Below are 26,669 nucleotides of genomic sequence, written 5' to 3' on the forward strand. Positions count from 1 at the left end.
TAAATATGGATAGATGAATATTTGTCGCGATTAGAACTTATCCACCGTCCTGTAGCAGAGAGAAAAATTAAACCTGCTAAGACTCAAAGAAGAAAAAATAATTTTCATATTTTACCGAAATTCGGTACTCCAGTAATCGAAGATGTCATACATGACCATTGAAATTGATTTGATGTTGTTAAGGTAACTCACAGTGGAGTTTATATTTGGACTGCTCCAAATAAATAAAATAATTTTTTTTTTCAAAGCAATAAAATAAATTATTTTTCTTAAATACCACCGTCTTCAAAGAACGTACATATGAATTCTAAGTACTACTAGACTTGTTGTTGAAAATGATTAAATAAGGAAAGTATGCCACAAAGAGTTCAAATTAATATGCCACTTGGATGAAATCTCTACTTGAGAATATAAACAGTTTTATTGAAATGAGTCTGTAGTACCGATTTTAGGTATATTTGATAAATATTTTTAATTTTGTCAGTATTTATAGATAAATGAGCAATCCTTGGCGACGTATCTGCAGCAATAATATCAAAAAATGCGCCAAAATGAAGGAATGTGCTGACAAATTATTCACCCTGCATTTAAGAACCACCCTAATGTATCGAACAATGTATACATTTACTCCACTGTAGTTGTTTTTATAAATAAATTGCAATCCCCCACAATATCCTTTCATTTCTACACCATGACTGTCACTGAACTAATAACAGTCATCAATTTTTACTGCCACCAATATCTAACGACATTGTGTTTCTCGTTGTTTTTTGGCACAGATCTCTCACTCGCCTATGCGCCCGTAATCGAGGATATCCGGCCATTTCTCGGCATACTGGTCGGCATTGTGGGCAGCATATTCCTGGTGGCGCTTATCATTGTCATTATTGTTCGCATGCGTGGCTCAACGGGACGCGATCGCAATAATTACTCGCATCCAACAACGACGGGCAGTGGGCGTGGCAATAATAATAACGGCAGCGTCAGCATCGGTACTTTGCACAATGGGCAATCAATACAGGATATACGCATTGGACGGGATACCTGTCATGTGACGAGCAGTTTAGATAGTATAGACAAAAATCCGGATATAATACCGCAAGGTGGGTGGTAATACGAATATTTTACAGTTGTACTAGTATATACAGACACACATATTCGAAATTGCAATTAATGCTTACTTGTTTGGGCTTGTGTCTCCCTCTCTTTCTATGTTTTGTTTGTACGTGTGTTTAGATGGTCGTGACGATGACGAGGAGTGGACCACCAAAGGACATAATCGCGCCTATGCCACAGCAGCGTTGGCGGAGCAGAATGCTGTCATCACCTCATCCACATATGATCATATAATGCCCACATATGCTGTTGTCGATAAGAAGTCCGCTGCGCAGCATTTGCAACAATTGCAACAACAACACCAACAACAGCAGCAACACCAGCAACAACCGCCACCACCGCCGCATGGCCAGTATATACACTATAATGCGCTGATACCGGTGAGCAAAATGGGCGGATATGCGCAGCAGCAACAACAGTCGCAGCAGCAACTAAATAAGGTGCGTACCACAAACACACATATGCACATTTATACAAACAAATGTAGCCCAATAAAGCTCGAAAGCAAACCGCAGCCCGTGCCAATTGTCGCCAAATAGGCCGAGCCATTACCAGCAGCACCGCTAATCCAGCTTTGCTGCCACAATGCACCGCACCTTTTCCATACACCGCGTCACTAAAGCGGTACTCAAGTCGTGCTTATTTATTGCCGGCACTGTGTAGCTTAGAAATTTATCACCGTTGCGCATGGATGTTGCCACATTTGGCTGCCGCATGTGGTGGCTGACAACAAAATATGGTCGATTTAGCTATACGACGGTGTTGTTCGGCGGTTTCGGCTGTCATTTGGAGAATTGATAATCCCAAACACATTGGTCCATTGTTCTTTTGTTTGTTCACGATTGCATCGATTCGCTTAGCATTGTTTGGATTCTTAGCGTGAAAAATGCCCTAACTCATTTATAACGGTATTTTAGATATGATGTTGCGCGTTCTAATTAGTTTCGAATGGATTTCGCATTGAAATTCGAATTGTTATTTTCTGAAGATAGTTTTGGGAGTCAGAATGATGTCTCTGACTGATCTATCATAATTCGTAAGAGTATGTGACCGAGATCTCGGCAAATATACGAGATTCATTTGAAAGATATCTTCATCACAAAGACATCTTCAATCATAACGGTATCTTCATCTCAAAGACCTCTTCATCCCAAAAGTCTATTCCAAAGATCTCTTCATCCGAAAAATTTCTTCATTCCAAAAACATTTTTATCGTAAACGTGTCTTCACCTGAAAGGCCTCTTCACTCCAATGGTCTCTCCGAAAGATCTTCATCCCAAAGGCATCTTTATCATAAATGTCTCTTCATCTCTTCTATTCCAAAAGTTTATTCCAAAGATCTCTTCATCCCAAAAAAATATTTCCATCTTAAAGTTCTCTTCATCTGAAAGGCCTCTTCATCCCAATGGTCTATCCCAAAGATCTCTTCATCCCAAAGGCATCATTGTTCTAAAGGTCTCTTCATCTCATCCCAAAGGTCTCTCCCAAAGATCAAGATCTATCTCTTTATCCTAAAGATCTCTTCATCCGAAAGATCTCTTCACCCGAAAGATCTCTTTATTCTAAAGATCTCTTCATCCGAAAGATCTCTTCATCCCATAGGACACTTCATCCCAAAATTCTCATTATCCGAAAGATCTATGCATCCCACAGATATCTTCATCATAAACGAGATCATAAGCTGGGAAATTCCTGTTCATTCTCCATTATGTAGACTTTTCTTTATCCAGTGTGTGAAAATAGTATGGTATGGCCTGGGAATATAGACAAGCTTCCGCTACCTAATACTTATCAGACTCGTTATCCGACCAAACAGACCCGCGAACACCACCGGTAATAGGTTTCGGTCGAGAAGAAATCTGAGACTTTTGAGATTACTTGCCTGTAATGGCAGATAAAATCAAACCTCCAATATTGTTTAAAGAAAAAAAAATCTTTAGAAAACTATTCCGGTGTTAGAATTCAGTTTTTGCAACAAGTATCTGTTTTAAATTTATTTGGTTATTCGTATTTAATGCGCCTAATCGTAGGCAACGTTTTTATGTGCTATTACTTTTTATTTAAAAATATGTTGCCTACATCTAGGATGACTTGAATATATTTCAAAGCTGAAATACTGAACAAGTGAATTACTAACTCCAAAATAAATTTCAGCTTTCACTACCAACATTTCAAATTCTAACCTACCAAATTATGCATCACAATTTAACACCTTCAAGTCTTCAAGAGCATAGATTACAGTTATAATTACTGTTAATAATGCACGAAACCATGCAATTCACGTCTGATTACGCGCCGTCAATGTCCAAATCTTCAACGAATACGCCAATAAGACACATCAGCTACGGAGAATACCGGCTGCATTGACACACTGCAATGTGGTTTATTGAAAATTCTCGGAAAGCTTCGCTTTCATTAATGCAAGTTGTGCTGCAAGTCAGCAATTTGCACAGCTTCCATGTGGCTGTGTCTGTGAGTGCAAATGTAGCCGTATCTCTGTGTGTGTGCCATATGGGTCTAACATTTAACAGGAAATGAACAAACCGGCGCGTCGGATGTCGTTGATGGCTGTGGGCTGCCAGCAATGAGCAACGCATCTGCAGCACTCTGTGTGTGCGCGCCCAAAATGCTGCTACACTTATTGCACACTGTGCATCTATGAGTAACAGCTGCCTATTGTAAGATTGTAGCGCTGTGTTGCATCACTCCGTGTTGCGGCCAAATGCATTTTCAATCACTTTGCGAAGCAACAGTAACAATGCCACGCCAGTAATGTGGCCAGACACTCGCGTCCGCTGTTGCCTCTCTTTGGTCGTGGGAGTGCAATTGAAGGCGACGGTGGGGCGGCATTGTCATTGCGGCCGGCGCCCTTTATGTGCTCCCACTGGCGTATTTCGCACCATACATTGAAAGCGCTTGTTTATCGTGCTCATAATTTCCATGGTTAATATCGCATTGTTCGCGCTTTGGAAGGATATTTCACGCGCAGTTCTATGCCATTTCCATTTTATCACTGCTTTTTGGGACGCTTTAGTAGGTTGATACACTCCCACACATACTTACTTCTAATTGCATGGTGCGCTCCTTTGATAACCACGCCCAGAGTGACCTTTCAGCGGCACTTCATTTAGGCGCAAAGTGTGAAATGTACAGTGGATTTTGTAACGGTGCATTAGCGTTGCATTTTCGGTGGTTTATCTGTTTTTCTTTCTTCTGTATTGTTCGTAGCCTCTAATGAATGTTAATTAACTGTTAAATTTAGTTTTGAATTTATGGTTCTACCATGTAATGGACTAAGTAATTTGGAAATTCGGCGAAATATGCTGCAATAATATTACATATGGATCGAGGATTCAGACGGAGTCTGACAAAAAAAGTCTCCTAAAAAATTTGTTGGCTTTCAGTTCGGCTAAAACTCTCTATTTTTTGATAAGCGATACTGTACCCAGAAAAAGTAACCGTTGCGCTCTAATTCTCTGAACTATCTTGAACAAATTTCCCGGCTATGCATTTTTCTTGTTAGAACCGACAATTCGGATCATTGAGATTATGCGAACTGACCTATCTTGGGAACAGTCTTATGGACTATCCTTCCATCTGTTGTAATAATCTCCTCTGGTGAGTCGATAAGACTGACTTTCAGCCTCAGTCGGTTCTTTCCACCTCTTGCATACATTACCACAGTTTCTAAGCAGAGTCACTTCTTCTTCTAAACAACCTCAAAAATATCAAAAGGAGAAGCTCTGTAGAACCCATTTCAAAGATCTATATTAAAGCATAAGAATTTATCGTCCATTCATAAGGTCCTCGGACAAGCAACTTCCTAGTGCAAAGACCGAATTAAAAAGTTAACAGAATTAAGTTCCTGCCGATTCCAATATATTTTCGTACGGCACAATTTGACTACCAAATCTCACAGCATGCCTTTTCTGGTTCTTCACAAAATGACGGGAATTCCAAAAATTCGGTTCTTATGCTATTCCGTACACATATTCTTCAAGGGAGTGGGTAAGGAGGAACATCTGCCCCCAATCACTATTGTGCTGTTCGAAAAGTTATAGACTCTCCGGACGTCATTCAAGATTTTGGAAAGACCAATTTCGGAACATCTTGAATTCACTTGGAATTTCGGAAGCACAAAAACTGAGACAAAGAAACTACCGGTATGCGGTGGTGTCCTGAAATAGCTTTAGGACCTTTATTATTAATCCAATTAGGTAGATTTAAAAAACGAATTTTACAAGAAATATGTATATTCTCTTAAGTTTTCTCATACTAATTTTCTCCCTCTCTCTCTCTCTTCCACAGACTGATTTAACCTACGCCGAATTGGCTGGCCCAGGTAATGGACCACGCATGACGCCTTACTGCAGCGCCACATTGGGACGTCCACGACAAACGGAACTGAAACGAGCCGAACCGAACATCTATTCACAGGTAATAAAAATGATGGACGATGATAGTCCGACCGAGTTCGAAGAAATCGCCATACAATGGCCTAAACAACAAACACACAACAACAACACAACCAGTACACATCCGTTAGTGCAGGCAGCGGCAGCAACAACAACGGCAGTAGCTTATGTGGCCGGACGCTCGACACGGGTGTGAATGATAAAATGATAACAAAAAATACTCTCTTAAGGATAGAAAAACAATAAACACAGCATGAGTATATAATACTATATAAATGTATATATATATATATATATATATTTGGCGTAGGAACCGCTTTAAGCGATTATAGCCGATTATGTATATACCGTTATATATATTTGAAGAGGAATGTATGTATGTATGTAAGCTTAGTGAAATATTTCAAATTAATAGCCTCATAGATAAATGGGATTAGCTAAAGCAATGCTTAGGTCAAGTGAAAAACAATATAATTGAATGTGCAGCAATAAAATGGGTTAACGAGCGACTACAGAATGTACTGTTATTTGCAGAAGACGAGAAGAGAAAGTGAGGGTCGGTCTTTGTGTGATTATCTTAATGGGATTTCTATGCAGTGTAAAATTCGGTGTATAAGTGGGTTATAGCTGCTACTAAGGCGGCTAATTTGGTATACTCAAAATATTATAGAATTTGTGGATACCTAATAGTTGTTTTGAAACCGGATCCTGGTCAAAAATATATTTAAAGAATCTCTTCTACGAATGTAAATCCCTTTAGGAAACGTTAGAGAGATATTATGTTATATGGAAAGGTTCCTCTTAAAACCATTTAGTTATCTAAACGCAGGTCACTTCATAAATGAGTTCTTCTCTCTCCTCCTTCAGTCCTTCACTCCCCTCACCACAACCAACAACTCACCACTGAAACGGAAACTAGCACTAAATTTGATAGCCATGATATCCTGATCAATTGCAGCAGAACTAAAATTGATTGTACAGAAATTTGAAGCGAAATTGTGATTGTCTGGATATCAGCAAGAAACAACAACAACAGAAACACGAGAAATACAATCGAACTACAACGACTTGTTGTGCCACAATCAAACACAGAACTGCAAGTAGACCACCATTGATAGAATACAGTTTGGCGACTGGCGAGAGAGAAAAAGAGAAAGCGAGTGGGAGTGTATGAGAGGGAGCGAGAGCGAGATCAACCACTAAACACGTACCCTCATAATTTATCTTCATTTCCGTATAAACTCGCTTGAATTCCATTCCACTTTAACAGCAATTTATTACGTTTGCAATAATGGTGAGTGAGTGCGTAGCAGTTAGGGCATGTACCCAAGCGGGAAAACAAGTGATTGGGAAATTTATATCTAATAGAGATTTATAGACACTACTATTGTACTACTTTCGGAGGTTATGAGGGGGGAAAGAAGATTTTCAAAATGAGTGTTTAAAAAGAAAGCTGGAATTACAAAAGTACTTTTCAAAGGATTAATCAATGATGAAGAGAGTTAGCATACCTTTAGGCCGAGTTTACTACATTGTTGCCGTTTCACGAGTTCATAAAATCACGCGCATATTTATTAGCTCAATGCAATTTCATCATATATTTTTTTGATATAATGGTGTCATGTTCGAATATCTAATATGTGGAAAAATCAACAACAAATTTTAAATTTCGGTAAAGTCTTCATAAGGGCTATGGTATGAAATGGCAACCCAAAATATTTCAAAAATACTGTGATATTATTTTTAGAAGCCTACAAAAAAGTTAATGTTTTCAAAAAATGCGAAATATTAATCGAAAGAAATATAAGGTTGGCAAATATCTCCCTTCCGCCTTTTTGTCTTTTGAAATTCGTGGCTATGTATAAAGCGCTACAGAGCTCGTATCTGGCAATAGTATGCATCTTCGAAAGGTGTTGACATAACCTACAAAACGATGCTATGCATGATTAGAGTGTATATATTGCGTTCAACAGTTATAGACGTGTAAACTTGGAGTTCACTAACGCCGAAATTCGCGCTATTTTGAAGTTTTCCTTCGTTAAAGGCAAATCCGCTAGAGAAACGTTCCGTGAGATTAATGTTGTTTTGGAAGATGGTACTCCCCTTACTCGAACTGCGGAGGAATGGTTTCGACGATTCAGAGCGGATGAAAACGACATCATGGATAAGCCAGCCGGCGAAAGACCATGAGCTGGTCTTAATTCTATCATCTGCTGCGAACAACTGGACCGCTTGAAGCAAGCGATCGACCAGAAGCGTCCAAAATTGGCCAACAGGAAGGGTTTAGTGTTTCACCAGAACAACGCCAGACCACACACTTTGTTAATGACTCGTCAGAAGCTACCAGAGCTCGAATGGGAGGTTTTATGGCATCCACCATATAGCCTGGACATAGCGCCAAGTGATTACCAACTGTTCCTGTCCATTGCGAACGCCCTTGGTGGTGTAAAGTTGAACTCAATAGAGGCTTGTGAAAAGTGGCTGTCCGAGTTCTTCGCAAATAAGGAGAGGGACTTCTATGAGGGGGTTATTATGAAATTGCCGTCTAGATCGAAACAGATTATCGAACGAAACGGCGCATATTTGAACTAAATCCGATCACTGTAACACTTTTTATAAAGCATTGAATAAAGAGCAAAAAAGAGGAAGGGAGATATTTGTGTGCCAACCTAAAATAATGACACTGTACGGTAGTGCTAGTGAATCTTCAAATTATACCTAACTTTATTATTATAGAAGACCTCTCTTAACTTCACAAAAGTTCTCATAAACTATTTGCATTTCCCTACAAACCATTTTAACACACTTTCCTTAGCCGATAAGTAAATTATTGATGCTTTTGTATGTTAATCTTCCGTTTAGTATCGTATTCTTTAAGAATCGTCCGGTTGAATCCATTTCTAGTTTTGCGAACTTCTTAATACAAATTTTAGTTTCAATGAGTTTACTTTTTCAGCCACAGCTGTATTTATTAATGAATTTGCTCACCTAATCTGTTTAGTTACAAATTAAATATTGCACATGTTTCTCCAAATGTCATACATATCAAGTGTTTGCACATGTTTCTCCAAATGTCATACATATCAAATGTATTATTAAATAATATTTGATTATCTGCTATAAGCTCATTAAAATGACAATATCTGTGCGACTTAACTAAAGTTTAATTATTAACCTAATGGTAGGCAACGTTTAGTGGTTATAATAGTTGTACGGCTTTGATTGGTAATATTCGAGAAAATGCGCCTAAATGTAGGCAACGTTTAGATGCCCGACGAAATGCGAGTAAATGTAGGCAACCTTATATTATATTGTATTATAAATCATCATTAAAAATAGTAGTTATTTAGGTAAATGTTTCTCTATTTATATATTATGGCATAACCTCCACACTAACTGTCACTAGACCCGATATAATTTACAATTCACTAGAAGCATTTGTTCTAGATAACATACTTTTCTGCGCACATTGTACATTTATATACATGTATAAGGACATACTTATATTATGTGACCACCAATAACTACACTTAATACTCGAACGCACTCACACATACATATTTCCTACGCTTCGAGTGGCTCAGCGGTCGCCAATTGACTTCAACAGAATGCAGCAATGCCGAAGTTGCGCCGCAGTAGAGCTTATTTATTTACCAAACACGGCATTTGAAAGTTTAAGCCCTTAAGCTAAAAATTTATTATTATCTATTGCATTACAACAAATAGACACGCGCACACAGAAATGAGTACATAGTGAAAGGCATAAATAGCAATAAAGAAGCGTTGGCCGCCAGTAGTGTAGAAACAACAACAAATAAACGGTGTGTCGTTCGAAAGTCAGCACGTAAAGAACAACGGTTATAATACTAGTAGCAACAACAACAACAACAATAATAATCGCACACAATTTTGTTGTTCGCACAATTGCAAGCGCTTGCTCGTGCTTTTATTTGCGTGTTATTGTTGTTGTTGTTTTTATTTTTTCTTGCAATTGCTAACGCGCCGTAGCATCAGCAACAGCAGCATCCTGCACTCGATCACTGCCATATCCGCAAGCTGCCGCAGGAGCTAAGCAACAAACACGCACATACATGAACAAACGTGCACTTTCACGCACACACACAGAAGCATACATACATATAGCCGCCTAAGCTCCGCCTGTTTGTCCTGGCTGTTGTGGTCTGATTGCGGGTAACGTGAAGCGCTAGCGTGCAGCAAAAGTTTACCGTTTGGCACACAATCTCGCCACACACGCACACAGACATACAACAAGAACAACAACAAACAACGTGCAGCGACTTCACTTCACTACGCATTGCACTTTTGCTTGCTTGTTTTTCATTTGTTTCGCCTAACGGTATTGTGTGCATATAATGCTTGCTTGGTTGTTTGCTGCTGTTGTTGTTGTTGCTGTTGTTTCATTGTTGTAATATGAGTACACAATGGTGTTGCTTAGCAAGTTAGATTGCAATTTCAGTTGTCCTGCCATGTCCTGTCGCCTGCACCAACAATACTAAAGACACACACACGAACAATGGCATATAAATGAAAACAAAGCCACTGGCTGCGCCACCACATACAAACAAACGCACACACACACACTCAAAATGGGGTTTGCACTGCCATGCAAGCGTTTGCCATGCCATTTAGTCCTCATCTCTCTGTCTTTCCATGTGTATGTCTGTTCCTTTCGCCAGCTTTGCTATTATGATTTAATTTTTTTTGTTGTTGTTGTTATATTTTTTTTGTTTTCTACTCTGTTTTGGTTTAATATAGCATTTTTATCACACTAAAATTGCAATAGAATTTCGAAATCTGAGTTTTATTGTTCAACAAGCATATTACATTTCTGGAACACACACACACATACTCATACACTCTTACACCGACCCGACGCACAGCGTTTGTTGTAGTAAAACAATGCGACACCTAGCCTGCCACACCTACTGAAATACAAATATTTGCTAAAAACACTCTGTGCACTTTTCTACATATTTGAAGAGTAGTAAAATAATCCTTTTTTTTATAAAATTATACCCAGTGCACCATAGACATAGGGCTCTTGAAGTTAAAGTTATAGTTAGATAGAATCGTGAATAACTCTTAGATCAACGTTGTTTTGAAATACGGGAGACCCACGAAGTAATGATGTTAAAAATCTGTCGAAAAAGGTTTGAAGGAACTCGAGTTCGAAAAACGTCTTTAAAATATAGTCCAAACATGGTGTAGATAAAGCAGTGAGTTGCTTAAGTATGACACAAAATATACGAAGATATCTTCAAATCCACCTCTAACCTTTAACTCCTATAAATTAATGCAACTTTATCACTTTTTATGATAAATAACTACTAAAACAATGCTTACTTACTTAACTGGCGTAGAAACCGCTTACGCGGTTATAGCCGAGTCCACAACAGTGCGCCACGCATCTCTCCTTTTGGCGGTTTGGCGCCAATTGGTAATACCAAGTGAAGACAGGTCCTTCTCCACCTGGTCCTTCCACCGGAGTGGAGGTCTCCCTCTTCCTCGGCTTCCACCAGCGGGTACTGCATCGAAAACTTTCAGAGCTGGGGCACTTTCATCCATTCGAACAACATGACCCAGCCAGCGTAGCCGCTGTCTTTTTATTCGCTGGACTATGTCTATGTCGTCGAACAACACATACAGCTCATCATTCCATCTTCTGCGGTATTCGCCGTTGCCAATGTTTAAGGGACCGTAAATCTTCCGCAAAACCTTTCTCTCGAAAACTCCTAGTGCCGTCTCATCGGATGTTGACACCGTCCACGCTTCTGCACCATAAAGTAGGACGGGAATGATGAGGGACTTGTAGAGTTTAGTTTTTGTTCGTCGAGAGAGGACTTTACTTTTCAATTGCCTACTCAGTCCATAGTAGCACCTGTTGGCAAGAGTGATTCTGCGTTGGATTTCAAGGCTGACATTATTATCGGTGTTAATGTTGGTTCCTAGGTATACGAAATTATCTACAACTTCAAAGTTATGACTGTCAACAGTGACGTGGGAGCCAAGACGCGAATGCGCTGACTGTTTGTTTGATGACAGGAGATATTTCGTCTTGTCCTCGTTCACCACCAGACCCATTCGCTTCGCTTCCTTATCCAGGCGGGAAAAAGCAGAACTAACGGCGCGGGTGTTGTTTCCGATGATATCAATATCATCGGCGTACGCCAGGAGCTGTACACTCTTGTAGAAGATTGTACCTTCTCTATTTAGCTCTGCAGCTCTTATAATTTTCTCCAGCATCAAGTTAAAGAAGTCGCACGATAGCGAGTCACCTTGTCTGAAACCTCGTTTGGTATCGAACGGCTCGGAGAGGTCCTTCCCGATCCTGACGGAGCTTTTGGTGTTGCTCAACGTCAACTTACACAGCCGTATTAGTTTTGCGGGGATACCAAATTCAGACATCGCGGCATAAAGGCAGCTCCTTTTCGTGCTGTCGAAAGCAGCTTTAAAGTCGACAAATAGATGGTGTGTGTCGATCCTTTTTTCACGGGTCTTCTCCAAGATTTGGCGCATGGTGAATATCTGGTCAGTTGTTGATTTTCCAGGTCTAAAGCCACACTGATAAGGTCCAATCAGTTTGTTGACGGTGGGCTTTAGTCTTTCACACAGTACGCTCGATAGAACCTTATAAGCGATGTTAAGGAGGCTTATCCCACGATAGTTGGCGCAGATTGTGGGGTCTCCCTTTTTGTGGATTGGGCAGAGTACACTGAGATTCCAATCGTCGGGCATGCTTTCTTCCGACCATATTTCGCAAAGAAGCTGATGCATGCACCTTATCAGCTCTTCGCCGCCGTATTTGAATAGCTCGGCCGGCAATCCATCGGCCCCCGCCGCCTTGTTGTTCTTCAAGCGGGTAATTGCTATTCTAATTTCTTCACGGTCGGGCAATGGAACATCTGTTCCATCGTCGTCGATTGGGGAATCGGGTTCGCCATCTCCTGGTGTTGTACTTTCACTGCCATTCAGCAGGCTGGAGAAGTGTTCCCTCCACAAACACAGTATACTCTGGTCATCAACCACTAGATCACCGCTGGGGGTCCTACAGGAGTGTGCTCCGGTCTTGAAACCTTCAGTTAGTCGCCGGATCTTTTCGTAAAATTTTCGAGCATTACCCCTGTCGGCCAGCTTGTCAAGCTCTTCATACTCACGCATTTCTGCCTCTTTCTTTCTTTTTCTGCAAATGCGTCTCGCTTCCCTCTTCTGCTCTCGGTATCTTTCCCATCCCGCTCGTGTTGCGGTCGATCGCAACATTGCGAGGTAGGCAGTCTGTTTTCTCTCCACCGCGAGACGACAATCCTCATCATACCAGCTGTTTTTTTGGCTTTTCCGAAAGCCAATGGTTTCGGTTGCAGCTGTTTGTTGACGTGTGCGCTTTTCTACACAGAGGCGGGTGCGTATCTTAGCTGCTACAAGATAGTGGTCCGAGTCGATGTTGGGACCACGAAGCGTACGCACATCAAAAACACTGGAGACATGTCGTCCATCTATCACAACATGATCGATCTGGTTGCGAGTGATTCGATCCGGGGACAGCCAAGTAGCTTGATGGATTTTCTTATGCTGGAATCTAGTGCTACAGATGACCATATTTCGGGCCCCGGCGAAGTCGATCAGCCTCAGACCGTTTGGTGATGTTTCGTCATGGAGGCTGAATTTTCCGACTGTTGTGCCAAAGACACCTTCTTTACCCACCCTAGCGTTGAAATCGCCAAGCACGATTTTGACATCGTGGCGGGGGCAGCGCTCATATGTACGTTCTAGGCGCTCATAGAAGGTATCTTTGGTCACATCGTCCTTCTCTTCCGTCGGGGCGTGGGCGCAAATCAGCGATATGTTGAAGAACCTCGCTTTGATGCGGATTGTGGCTAGACGTTCATCCACCGGAGTGAATGCCAGGACTCGACGACGGAGTCTCTCTCCCACCACGAATCCCACACCGAATTTGCGCTCCTTTATATGGCCGCTGTAGTAGATGTCACAAGGACCCACCTTCTTCCGTCATTGTCCCGTCCATCGCATTTCTTGGATTGCGGTGATGTCAGCCTTTACTCTTACGAGGACATCAACCAGCTGGGCAGAGGCACCTTCCCAATTAAGGGTCCGGACATTCCAGGTGCATGCCCTTAAATCATAGTCCTTTATACGTTTGCCGTGGTCGTCATCAAAAGGGGGGTTTCTCATCCGAGGCCTGTGTTTCTTATTCACTGGTTATTCGTTTTTATGTGGTGGGTCCCAAGCCCTACGCACAACCGCATAAGCGGGATTCGCCTTCTCACTTTAGCTCGCTTCCAGACGGATGTCTGTTGGCTACCCAGAGGATACTTGGTCTAAGACCGGAAGTTGTGAGCTGCTTGAGCCACATGTAAAAGAATCGTTCCTGGCCACTCCCAAGTGAATGGCAGTCAGAAACTTTCCTCACTTACGTGAACTTCTACATATGACTCCATCCTACTAAAACAATGCTGGTTACTCACAATATACCAATTACTGTCTACACACTCTCATTGCTTTTCATATAGTCGAATAAAAGTGAAGCTTGAACCTCAATTCATCAATAAAAGATCTTGTCTGTGGAAGACCTTCACACAAACTTGACTTTATGCTAAGCTTAGGGATGATTTCGATCTCCTTATATTCATCCTATTACTTGACTCGGAGTAAAACCAGATCAATTGAAGAAGCTTCTCTTTTTTGTAGTTGGATGTATTCTTTGTCTTAATCTAAAAATTGCCTTGCTTCAATTTGCCAATAGCTGACCGCAGTTCATTTAAACAAAACCACAAATAATTTTGAAGAATAATGCCGAGTTGACAGTGCTTGGTCAAGTAAAACTCCGGATTCGCTACGGTTATATAGACTATCGACTTTCGTTTAGAATTTTTTTTTTGGTTCGCTAACCAAAGAGTACTGAAGCAGTGTGCCGCAGCTAACATTGTCATCAATAATACCGAAAACTGGGACTTGATTGGGAAAACAGTCAATAGAGTCCACAGACTTTTAACAACGATATACATTTTGAAATATTTCATATCGGTGTCGTCCAGACCACAGTCTCCAAAAATATCGCAGAGTATTGTCGTTAGATACGGTTCGCCATATTACTGTCATCTGACTGAAAACTCTATAATGTATCAATATGATGAGATCCGGATCGAAGATTTCTCCATCTATCTTTGATACATTTGTGAAAAACGTGTTCGATCTTATAGAGATAATGCTTATTCCTGACGTCTTAATCTCAAACCTTTACCGGGTGTAAATGTATAAGAAACGTAGTATTTGGGTATGCTCTTCTCATTTTAAGTCCGACTTTTAGTGGTTATCGTTTACTATTTTTGGCAAATGACAAACTGATCTCGATACTTTAATTTCATGTATTTCAAATACTTGCTGGATAAAACAAACTTCGAATAAATCAACATACATAATCTCATGGTTTCGTAGTAAAACCTGAAAATCTCGATATCATCCATTCTATAAGTTGCATTGGGTAGACATAGGGCTCTTGAAGTTAAAGTTATAGTTAGATAGAATCGTGAATAACTCTTAGATCAACGTTGTTTTGAAATACGGGAGACCCACGAAGTAATGATGTTAAAAATCTGTCGAAAAAGGTTTGAAGGAACTCGAGTTCGAAAAACGTCTTTAAAATATAGTCCAAACATGGTGTAGATAAAGCAGTGAGTTGCTTAAGTATGACACAAAATATACGAAGATATCTTCAAATCCACCTCTAACCTTTAACTCCTATAAATTAATGCAACTTTATCACTTTTTATGATAAATAACTACTAAAACAATGCTTACTTACTTAACTGGCGTAGAAACCGCTTACGCGGTTATAGCCGAGTCCACAACAGTGCGCCACGCATCTCTCCTTTTGGCGGTTTGGCGCCAATTGGTAATACCAAGTGAAGACAGGTCCTTCTCCACCTGGTCCTTCCACCGGAGTGGAGGTCTCCCTCTTCCTCGGCTTCCACCAGCGGGTACTGCATCGAAAACTTTCAGAGCTGGGGCACTTTCATCCATTCGAACAACATGACCCAGCCAGCGTAGCCGCTGTCTTTTTATTCGCTGGACTATGTCTATGTCGTCGAACAACACATACAGCTCATCATTCCATCTTCTGCGGTATTCGCCGTTGCCAATGTTTAAGGGACCGTAAATCTTCCGCAAAACCTTTCTCTCGAAAACTCCTAGTGCCGTCTCATCGGATGTTGACACCGTCCACGCTTCTGCACCATAAAGTAGGACGGGAATGATGAGGGACTTGTAGAGTTTAGTTTTTGTTCGTCGAGAGAGGACTTTACTTTTCAATTGCCTACTCAGTCCATAGTAGCACCTGTTGGCAAGAGTGATTCTGCGTTGGATTTCAAGGCTGACATTATTATCGGTGTTAATGTTGGTTCCTAGGTATACGAAATTATCTACAACTTCAAAGTTATGACTGTCAACAGTGACGTGGGAGCCAAGACGCGAATGCGCTGACTGTTTGTTTGATGACAGGAGATATTTCGTCTTGTCCTCGTTCACCACCAGACCCATTCGCTTCGCTTCCTTATCCAGGCGGGAAAAAGCAGAACTAACGGCGCGGGTGTTGTTTCCGATGATATCAATATCATCGGCGTACGCCAGGAGCTGTACACTCTTGTAGAAGATTGTACCTTCTCTATTTAGCTCTGCAGCTCTTATAATTTTCTCCAGCATCAAGTTAAAGAAGTCGCACGATAGCGAGTCACCTTGTCTGAAACCTCGTTTGGTATCGAACGGCTCGGAGAGGTCCTTCCCGATCCTGACGGAGCTTTTGGTGTTGCTCAACGTCAACTTACACAGCCGTATTAGTTTTGCGGGGATACCAAATTCAGACATCGCGGCATAAAGGCAGCTCCTTTTCGTGCTGTCGAAAGCAGCTTTAAAGTCGACAAATAGATGGTGTGTGTCGATCCTTTTTTCACGGGTCTTCTCCAAGATTTGGCGCATGGTGAATATCTGGTCAGTTGTTGATTTTCCAGGTCTAAAGCCACACTGATAAGGTCCAATCAGTTTGTTGACGGTGGGCTTTAGTCTTTCACACAGTACGCTCGATAGAACCTTATAAGCGATGTTAAGGAGGCTTATCCCACGATAGTTGGCGCAGATTGTGGGGTCTCCCTTTTTGTGGATTGGGCAGAGTACACTGAGATTCCAATCGTCGGGCATGCTTTCTTCCGACCATATTTCGCAAAGAAGCTGATGCATGCACCTTATCAGCTCTTCGCCGCCGTATTTGAATAGCTCGGCCGGCAATCCATCGGCCCCCGCCGCCTTGTTGTTCTTCAAGCGGGTAATTGCTATTCTAATTTCTTCACGGTCGGGCAATGGAACATCTGTTCCATCGTCGTCGATTGGGGAATCGGGTTCGCCATCTCCTGGTGTTGTACTTTCACTGCCATTCAGCAGGCTGGAGAAGTGTTCCCTCCACAAACACAGTATACTCTGGTCATCAACCACTAGATCACCGCTGGGGGTCCTACAGGAGTGTGCTCCGGTCTTGAAACCTTCAGTTAGTCGCCGGATCTTTTCGTAAAATTTTCGAGCATTACCCCTGTCGGCCAGCTTGTCAAGCTCTTCATACTCACGCATTTCTGCCTCTTTCTTTCTTTTTCTGCAAATGCGTCTCGCTTCCCTCTTCTGCTCTCGGTATCTTTCCCATCCCGCTCGTGTTGCGGTCGATCGCAACATTGCGAGGTAGGCAGTCTGTTTTCTCTCCACCGCGAGACGACAATCCTCATCATACCAGCTGTTTTTTTGGCTTTTCCGAAAGCCAATGGTTTCGGTTGCAGCTGTTTGTTGACGTGTGCGCTTTTCTACACAGAGGCGGGTGCGTATCTTAGCTGCTACAAGATAGTGGTCCGAGTCGATGTTGGGACCACGAAGCGTACGCACATCAAAAACACTGGAGACATGTCGTCCATCTATCACAACATGATCGATCTGGTTGCGAGTGATTCGATCCGGGGACAGCCAAGTAGCTTGATGGATTTTCTTATGCTGGAATCTAGTGCTACAGATGACCATATTTCGGGCCCCGGCGAAGTCGATCAGCCTCAGACCGTTTGGTGATGTTTCGTCATGGAGGCTGAATTTTCCGACTGTTGTGCCAAAGACACCTTCTTTACCCACCCTAGCGTTGAAATCGCCAAGCACGATTTTGACATCGTGGCGGGGGCAGCGCTCATATGTACGTTCTAGGCGCTCATAGAAGGTATCTTTGGTCACATCGTCCTTCTCTTCCGTCGGGGCGTGGGCGCAAATCAGCGATATGTTGAAGAACCTCGCTTTGATGCGGATTGTGGCTAGACGTTCATCCACCGGAGTGAATGCCAGGACTCGACGACGGAGTCTCTCTCCCACCACGAATCCCACACCGAATTTGCGCTCCTTTATATGGCCGCTGTAGTAGATGTCACAAGGACCCACCTTCTTCCGTCCTTGTCCCGTCCATCGCATTTCTTGGATTGCGGTGATGTCAGCCTTTACTCTTACGAGGACATCAACCAGCTGGGCAGAGGCACCTTCCCAATTAAGGGTCCGGACATTCCAGGTGCATGCCCTTAAATCATAGTCCTTTATACGTTTGCCGTGGTCGTCATCAAAAGGGGGGTTTCTCATCCGAGGCCTGTGTTTCTTATTCACTGGTTATTCGTTTTTATGTGGTGGGTCCCAAGCCCTACGCACAACCGCATAAGCGGGATTCGCCTTCTCACTTTAGCTCGCTTCCAGACGGATGTCTGTTGGCTACCCAGAGGATACTTGGTCTAAGACCGGAAGTTGTGAGCTGCTTGAGCCACATGTAAAAGAATCGTTCCTGGCCACTCCCAAGTGAATGGCAGTCAGAAACTTTCCTCACTTACGTGAACTTCTACATATGACTCCATCCTACTAAAACAATGCTGGTTACTCACAATATACCAATTACTGTCTACACACTCTCATTGCTTTTCATATAGTCGAATAAAAGTGAAGCTTGAACCTCAATTCATCAATAAAAGATCTTGTCTGTGGAAGACCTTCACACAAACTTGACTTTATGCTAAGCTTAGGGATGATTTCGATCTCCTTATATTCATCCTATTACTTGACTCGGAGTAAAACCAGATCAATTGAAGAAGCTTCTCTTTTTTGTAGTTGGATGTATTCTTTGTCTTAATCTAAAAATTGCCTTGCTTCAATTTGCCAATAGCTGACCGCAGTTCATTTAAACAAAACCACAAATAATTTTGAAGAATAATGCCGAGTTGACAGTGCTTGGTCAAGTAAAACTCCGGATTCGCTACGGTTATATAGACTATCGACTTTCGTTTAGAATTTTTTTTTTGGTTCGCTAACCAAAGAGTACTGAAGCAGTGTGCCGCAGCTAACATTGTCATCAATAATACCGAAAACTGGGACTTGATTGGGAAAACAGTCAATAGAGTCCACAGACTTTTAACAACGATATACATTTTGAAATATTTCATATCGGTGTCGTCCAGACCACAGTCTCCAAAAATATCGCAGAGTATTGTCGTTAGATACGGTTCGCCATATTACTGTCATCTGACTGAAAACTCTATAATGTATCAATATGATGAGATCCGGATCGAAGATTTCTCCATCTATCTTTGATACATTTGTGAAAAACGTGTTCGATCTTATAGAGATAATGCTTATTCCTGACGTCTTAATCTCAAACCTTTACCGGGTGTAAATGTATAAGAAACGTAGTATTTGGGTATGCTCTTCTCATTTTAAGTCCGACTTTTAGTGGTTATCGTTTACTATTTTTGGCAAATGACAAACTGATCTCGATACTTTAATTTCATGTATTTCAAATACTTGCTGGATAAAACAAACTTCGAATAAATCAACATACATAATCTCATGGTTTCGTAGTAAAACCTGAAAATCTCGATATCATCCATTCTATAAGTTGCATTGGGTATAAAAAAAATTCACAAACGTCACTTCCGATTGCACTCCCTTACTTCCTTAACTCTCACACCTTCTAGCGAGTACATTTCTACAGTTGTCCGCTATTTGGTATCGCCACAATGCACTTCATATATTCGTTGCATACAAGTAAACTGTAATCTCTTTGTGGTTATTACTATTGCTTTAGTATTGTTGTTGTTGTTGTTATAGTGGTAGATTTTCGTACCTCATAATGTGGGTAATTTTACAAAGATTTGTAAATAATTTTCTTTCACCTCAACACTGTGGCAAAATCACATGTCGCACAAATAAAAGATTAGCGGTACATTTAAAACCACTTGAGCTTTTATTACTACACAGAGGTTAGAGCTTTTTTCATTTTTCGTTTGCAATTGTTTTCGCATGTTTGCATGGGGACGTGAAAGTTATTTAGTAAAGCTGCTTAGGTGGATGATTATAGATAGGGGAGAAAAATATACATATATCGCTTACAATAATAATTGGGTATATGAAATCAGGTGACACTTAACTATTTATAAAAGCGGATATTGGAGGAAGCTCAACGGAGTTTAATCATTTTTTGGAGATTAAGAGATGAGATAGAGATAGATAAAGAGATGGATGGTAGAGAGAGAAATAGAGATAGAGATAGAGATGGAAACATAAATAGAAATAGAGATGGAAACAAAAATAGAAATAGAGATTAAGTGAGATTGTGATAGAGATTGATAGAGTTGAGCGATAATTTCAGAGGTTTTTTCGATCTTTAATATTTGTATCTCCCATAATTTTCACTAAATACTAAACTTGAACATTATCACGCGCCGACACAATAGAAATATATTTTCGCTAAATTCGGAAAAATATTAATTATGAGATTCCCATAAGTTTCTTAAGTGTAATATTCAATTAATTTCCAGCATAAATAGCAAATATAACCCAAGACAGCATATCAACTTATCTCTCACACATACACCTACATATATTTGTCTGTAGAAAATGCGAAATTTTAATCTTAATTACAACTTCTGTTTATTACTCACACTCTCACATACATATATATGTGTACATCCATGCCTTGTATTTGATTATTTTAAATGTAGTTAGCAAGTAAAACATTTCATGATTACTTTGTCCGAAATTTTGCGTAAACAATTCATGTTCGTACATTCAATTAGCTTAAATGAAATTGCTGCACGAAACCATTGTTATAGAAGGGAAGCAACACAAACGCATGCAAATTTGAATACTAACAGCAAACCATCATGCATTTTAACTTAATATTTGATTCGAAGCGTGAGATTAGTTCTGAAGTCAGCTTCAAGTCAGAAGATTTTTAGTTGTTGTTTTTACTAGAGATGGATGATCAGAGACGCGTTTTTTGGAATAATAGTCGACTCTCAATTGACCATATCGAACTTGGGGTCTTCGATAATCTACTTAGAAGATTCTTAATTTACTCGTAGATTGCTTGACAGTTGTATGACCCACCGTTTCTTGAGTACAACAAAGAATGATTCACAAATGACCAAATAAAGCTATGAAAGACATGTAATAAATATTTTCGTTCTTCTAGGTCTTCAGATAGAAATATAGATGAGCGAATATAAAATTCTAATAAAGAATACATATATTAGCATCCTCTCAACTAGATGGTTGTATGTTATATATCTTACATATTTCTGTTACTATCGTCTAATCTTTTCTACATATCCTGATTGATGGACCATTCGCTTATTCTTATCTTTTTAGACTGTGATCGAGTAGGAGTATATATCTTGCATACGTTGTTATCATTAGAAAAGCTTCGTCTCATATTCACTTTTTAATAAAAATTAAAATCTAGATGAAAGATCTATTCAGAACATCGAACTAAATCCAAATTAGGTGCAATAGGAGCGGTCATGGGTTCAGAAAACTAAGGGGTTTCTGAAATTTCTCCTCGTTCTGATTCGCAATTAGATTCGTTTTTACTAGTTTGATCTATATCTTTTAAGACTTTTTATTTTTTGTTACATAGAAGAAGAAGATATAATTTACAATCATGCAATATACAGAATTAAAATAAAATAGTCTGCTCTATTCCAAACCATATAGATCATTATACATTTCACGTTATCTTCAGAACATATTTCACAAAAGCATTTTAAACCAAATAGCAACATAGTTACTAACAAATAGGAAATAACAGAAAAAAATTACAAAGATTAATAAAGATTTCTCCACATAATCTTTAACGCAAGAACTAATCAGCACGTAAGCCTCACAAATAGCCCGTTGTTGCCGCAACGTATATTCAACACATCTTCTAACAAAACTGAATGAACCAACGGTATCAAAACACATTAATATTTGTTAAACACTTACATCTGTAAAATATACATATTTCATTCAACCATCAACTCGTCTTCTCTTTCTTTCCTCCTTCTCTTTATCCACACACTTTCCACAGATCGATTTAGCTCATCATCCGATGTACTCGACGAGTCCCATGTTTGGCGGTCAAACCACCATAACCGGTGTCACCATGTCACATCCCTCGCAGTTGGCCACATTTACTCCGGCACCGCCGTTATTCACGCACAAGGTGCTCGGCGCTGCGCAATCGCAGTCGCTGCCACCGAATGTTGCAGTGCCGGTTAGCAGCAATGGATTGCTGCAGACGGTGACCGCTGGTGGGGGCCTCGTGTGTATGGGGATGCCGCCACATTCGGCAGCGGCAGCTGCGTCGCTAATGTGTGCAGCGCAGCAACAACAACAGCAGCAACATCAACAGCCACAATCACCACCCACGGGTGGGAATGGTATGTCCGTGGTAGGCGGTTATGGAGATGTGGTGAGTAGAAATATAAATTGATATGAAAATCCCTTTCAAAAAATGGTCTAAGAAGAATTTAGTCGTAATGCGTTTTTTTGCAGAAGTGCTGTTCTTCATAATCTATTTACAAGATTTCCCATTTAATCTTAAGAATAACTTTCAAAACTTCATATTTTTGGTTTAATTTGGCTTCTCCAAAGAATCACTGATGAGTTCTGTGAGTCCCACTAGTAGTCTCTGTGTCTAAAAAAATTATTTTCCTCAGGGTCGACCAATGTTAGTCTGGTACTAGCTATATTTTATAAGGAAAGGAAGGGATCTTCACTGATCTTAGTCTGTGTGATCATATATCAGACCAGTTAATCATTCTCGGTATTCAATAGATGAATAATGGAAGTCTCTGATTTCCAAACTTCTGATTAATAAAAAATATTAATTAATTAATTAATTTGAAAATAAGAGACTTTCTTACTGCTCGATTTGAAGACTTAAGAGCCAAAACTAGGTTGGCTAGATTTCTAGTGTACTTATCTTCGCTTCTTATGAGAGATCTTGAGGTCTTGAAGAAATCCTAAAGATGGTTGTAATGCTATTTAGATATTAGGTACTGTACTCACATGTCTTATGAAAAGATAATTACAATTTTGGGTAGCAGATTGGATTGAACCAAGGTCACTGTGATGAAAATAAATCAGTCCTTGGATCATAAAAAGACAGATTACATTCAGTTTTCAGACCAAATATCGTGGAAATTAATGGATGTATGGAGAGATTTGGTGGTTAAACAATTTTTCTGTTGGACAGTTTAGGAGTTCAAGCGACATAAGACTGTATTGGTCAGTCCGTAAATCAGTATAGTTAAGGGTTTTTGTTTTTTTTTTTTAACCAACTATACGTCGCTGCAGGCCTCTAGTTTGAAGTGTCTTCTACATATCAGATCATCGGGAAACTCGTTTTATGTTCTTCTCGCTTTATTTTCTGTTTCTTTGTATTCAGCGTATTAAGAGTTATCTCTCTTCCATAAATTGTGTGTCTCTGAGTGCCAGAAGCCGTGTCTTTTCTTTAATTTTCAAGTCGTTGTTGCTCTCCAAAGTTATTTTATGAATATTAGGTCCACTAAAAGGGACTGTTTTCACAAAAAACACATTACTTAACTACTTTTATCAATTTATATTACTTTCTGTGAGCAAAAAAGGGTTTGCAATCCAAAAAAAATGCTTTGCATTATTTTGAAAGTAAACGAACACACAATAAAAACAATTTGAATTCGCATGCGGAGGGCAAAACAATTTCATTTAGCAATGTCAACAAGCTACGCCTCAAAAATAGCAACAACTGAAATAACAACTAAACGAATTGCCAAAGCAAAAAGTAATGGAACTATAACAACAACAACTTCTCACTCAAACTCATGGAAATGCCAATTGAAAGTGGAAGTAGCAGTGACTTAAGGCGAGAGAGCGAAGCAAAAAAAAAAAAACAAAGCAACAACAAAAACAACTGTAAAAAAGCAAATGTCAGTTGGAAAATGTTTTGCCCTTTGGCGAGTGAGTCGATGGTGCTGGGCAGAAGTTACATGAGCATAACAACAACAACAGCAATAACAAAAATGTTAATAGTAAACCGCAGAAAACTACAACGAATGAGCAAAAACAAAAGCAAAAGTAACGCAAAGTAAAATAGAGCAGAAATGAAAATTGCAATTTTTGCAAAATCAACAACAATGCGTGCAACAACAATAGGGAGCATAAACATTTTGCGTAGATTAAAAAAATAAAATAAAATAAAACAAAAAACCGCTAACAAATAGATAACTAAAATAACAATATAGAAAAAATTACTTTTCGTTTTTGTTTTTGCAACTTTTGCAAATAAATGAGGCGAGCATTATGCGAGTGGACGAGCACTTTTTGAACGCCACTGTAAAGTTTGTCGGTGTAACAGAAAAATAAGAACGCTGCTGCGCTCTCATGACTGCCATGTCCCTTTTCATATTTCGCCTGGCAGGATATTCGACGAACTCTCGAATGCAGTCGCTGGGGAAATTTGGTGTTTAGTTTACGTAGGAATGGTCACATTAAGTTGTGGTTTTGAGTTGCTGTTGATGTATTTTTTGTTTTTCATACACACGCAGAATGTGGTGCTGAGAGTAGAAAAGTTTTGTGCAACTAGAGTATGTTAGTACAATAGTAATAATATCGTATGCTGATATGAGCAAGCTATCAGCCAAATATGAGAGATATTACTACACAATGTTTGCTAGTTTTCATATATCCTATATATATTTTCATAGTCATATATCATAATATGCGTTTCACTTTATGTCTTTTAGCTTTTTCAGACAGCCAAATTAATCGATCAATTAAAATTTTAATTGAGAAATCAGTTTTTGCCCTTCGCACTGCCGTCTACTCGATAATCGATCTACATGATCTTGATCGATCGATCAACATGCTGTTATACATTTTTTTTTTGCTTTTCAGAAGAAGTAGCTGATCATTGGTACTTTTTAATTAGCAGCGACATCTACCGTCGTGTAGCGTGAAAAAAACTCGCAGCCAAAGAACGTATATATATAATTACAAATAGGATGTTTGTCGCAGAGATGCATTTCATTTTCAAGTCGATTCAATTAAAAATTAATGTAGATTTTTATTTTGTATGGTAAATCGATCTAAATCAGCGTTTTAATCGAGCAAATGCCGGTTAATTGATCAATTAGCTGCTGTGTGAAAAGGCTATCAATCGAGTAAAGGCCGGTTAATTGATCAATTAGCTGCTGTGCGAAAAGGCTATTGAATTTCTGACAGTATATAAAGTCTCTGAATGAAATTGGGCATAAATGTTACACTTAATATACTTAAATTTGGTATCAAAAATCATTGAAAACGGTGCACCTTTTCAAGAAGCTCTCATACATCTATTATGAGTAGATACTTATTTCTAGATTCAATATCGTATATATCGGCGAGTTTATGATATATTTTAATGAAATTTAGTTATAATACTTAGCATAGCATGGTATCATGTAGTGCCAAAAATTAATAGAATTCGCATACCTTCATATAGCTCCCATACATCCCTAAAGTGTGGATTCCTTACTTCCGGTTGGTTTAATACCACTTATAATAGTAAATTTTTGAGGCAACTTGATGAAATTAAGTCTGAGTAATTGGCTTCGCTTGGAATAACCAATTGGCGCCAAACTGCCAGAAGGAGAGATGCGTGGCGCGCTGTTTTGGACTCGGCTATAAACGCGTAAGAGGTGTCTACGACAGTCAAGAAGAAGAAGAATTGGCATAGTACATATAGTACAATTTTTTACAAAAAAAAAAACAGAGAAATCGGGGAGCCGCTTCAGGTAGCCGTCATACACCTGTTACGAAAATATCCATACTTGGATTGGATTACATACCCTATATATGCATCAATTTACGAGATATCTCAACGAAATTAAGTTCAAATATTTCTCATAGTATAATGTGATTTACTAAAAAAGTTATTGGATTCGTGGGTCTCTTCAGGTAGCTCCCATATATCCAATATGATTATTTCAGTACTTCCGGTACCCATATATATCGGTGAGTTTATGAGATGTCTTAATAAAATTTTGTCAGCATAATTGGCATATTATGTCTTGCTTTTAAACTGAAATGTAAAAAATGTAGAAAATCAGTGGCATATCACGATAATCAAATTTCTACACATTAAATTGAGCTAAGACTAAATATTCCCTCGATATCTTTAGGAAACTTGGTAAGCGCATCTTAACTTCACTTCCACCCGAATTTAGCGCTACCTTACACACTTTTTTCCTAGCACCCCATTCTCTCTGCCACAAAAGTGAAATAAAAGTAAATACAAACTAATAATAATGGCCAAGCTTATCGCTGAGTTGTGCGGGTGCAATGTGTGCGAATGGAAGGGGCGATGGCTTGTGTACTTTTGAAATTACAACCATTACTAGTACTTATTGTGTAAATACCATTGTTAGCGCTTTTTGCAATCAAATTGTTAGTGTTGCCGGCACTTTGTTGGCGGATCGTAGTGGCAGTAAGAGTGGTTTTAGCTGTTTTTGCTTTTGAGCTGCCGAGTGAAAGTATGGCGTTGACAAAAGCGCGAATTTGTTTTTCATAAATTTTTAGTGCATTTTTAGTGCACAGCGAAATTTCAGCAAAGCTTTCGCTAAGGCACAAAGGATGCACGCTTCTTGAACTAGGTCAAAGGAAATTGCGTTTTTCACAGAAATTACTAAGTAGTCGTTATTTACAGTTCATAAAGTTGATTAGAAGTATAATTATGATTATGAGCTGATGTTGATTTTTTGGTTACTTAGTGGA

The 26,669-nt window shown here is 39.7% G+C and overlaps 1 protein-coding gene across 2 annotated transcripts in view; it reads left to right on the forward strand.

The window, feature by feature from the left end:
• LOC105213954 (uncharacterized) overlaps nucleotides 1-26,669 on the forward strand; it is a 286,125-nt gene that overhangs the window by 256,202 nt on the left and 3,254 nt on the right. For both annotated transcript variants that reach the window (XM_029041474.2, XM_029041475.2), the window contains 4 exons: nucleotides 780-1,103; nucleotides 1,237-1,556; nucleotides 5,425-5,553; nucleotides 21,964-22,347. In XM_029041474.2, coding sequence (XP_028897307.1) covers nucleotides 780-1,103; nucleotides 1,237-1,556; nucleotides 5,425-5,553; nucleotides 21,964-22,347 — 1,157 coding nt within the window. The remainder of the gene's footprint in view (nucleotides 1-779; nucleotides 1,104-1,236; nucleotides 1,557-5,424; nucleotides 5,554-21,963; nucleotides 22,348-26,669) is intronic.

The sequence above is a fragment of the Zeugodacus cucurbitae genome, chromosome 6, assembly GCF_028554725.1.
Source record: "Zeugodacus cucurbitae isolate PBARC_wt_2022May chromosome 6, idZeuCucr1.2, whole genome shotgun sequence".
Taxonomy (NCBI): Eukaryota; Metazoa; Arthropoda; class Insecta; order Diptera; family Tephritidae; genus Zeugodacus; species Zeugodacus cucurbitae.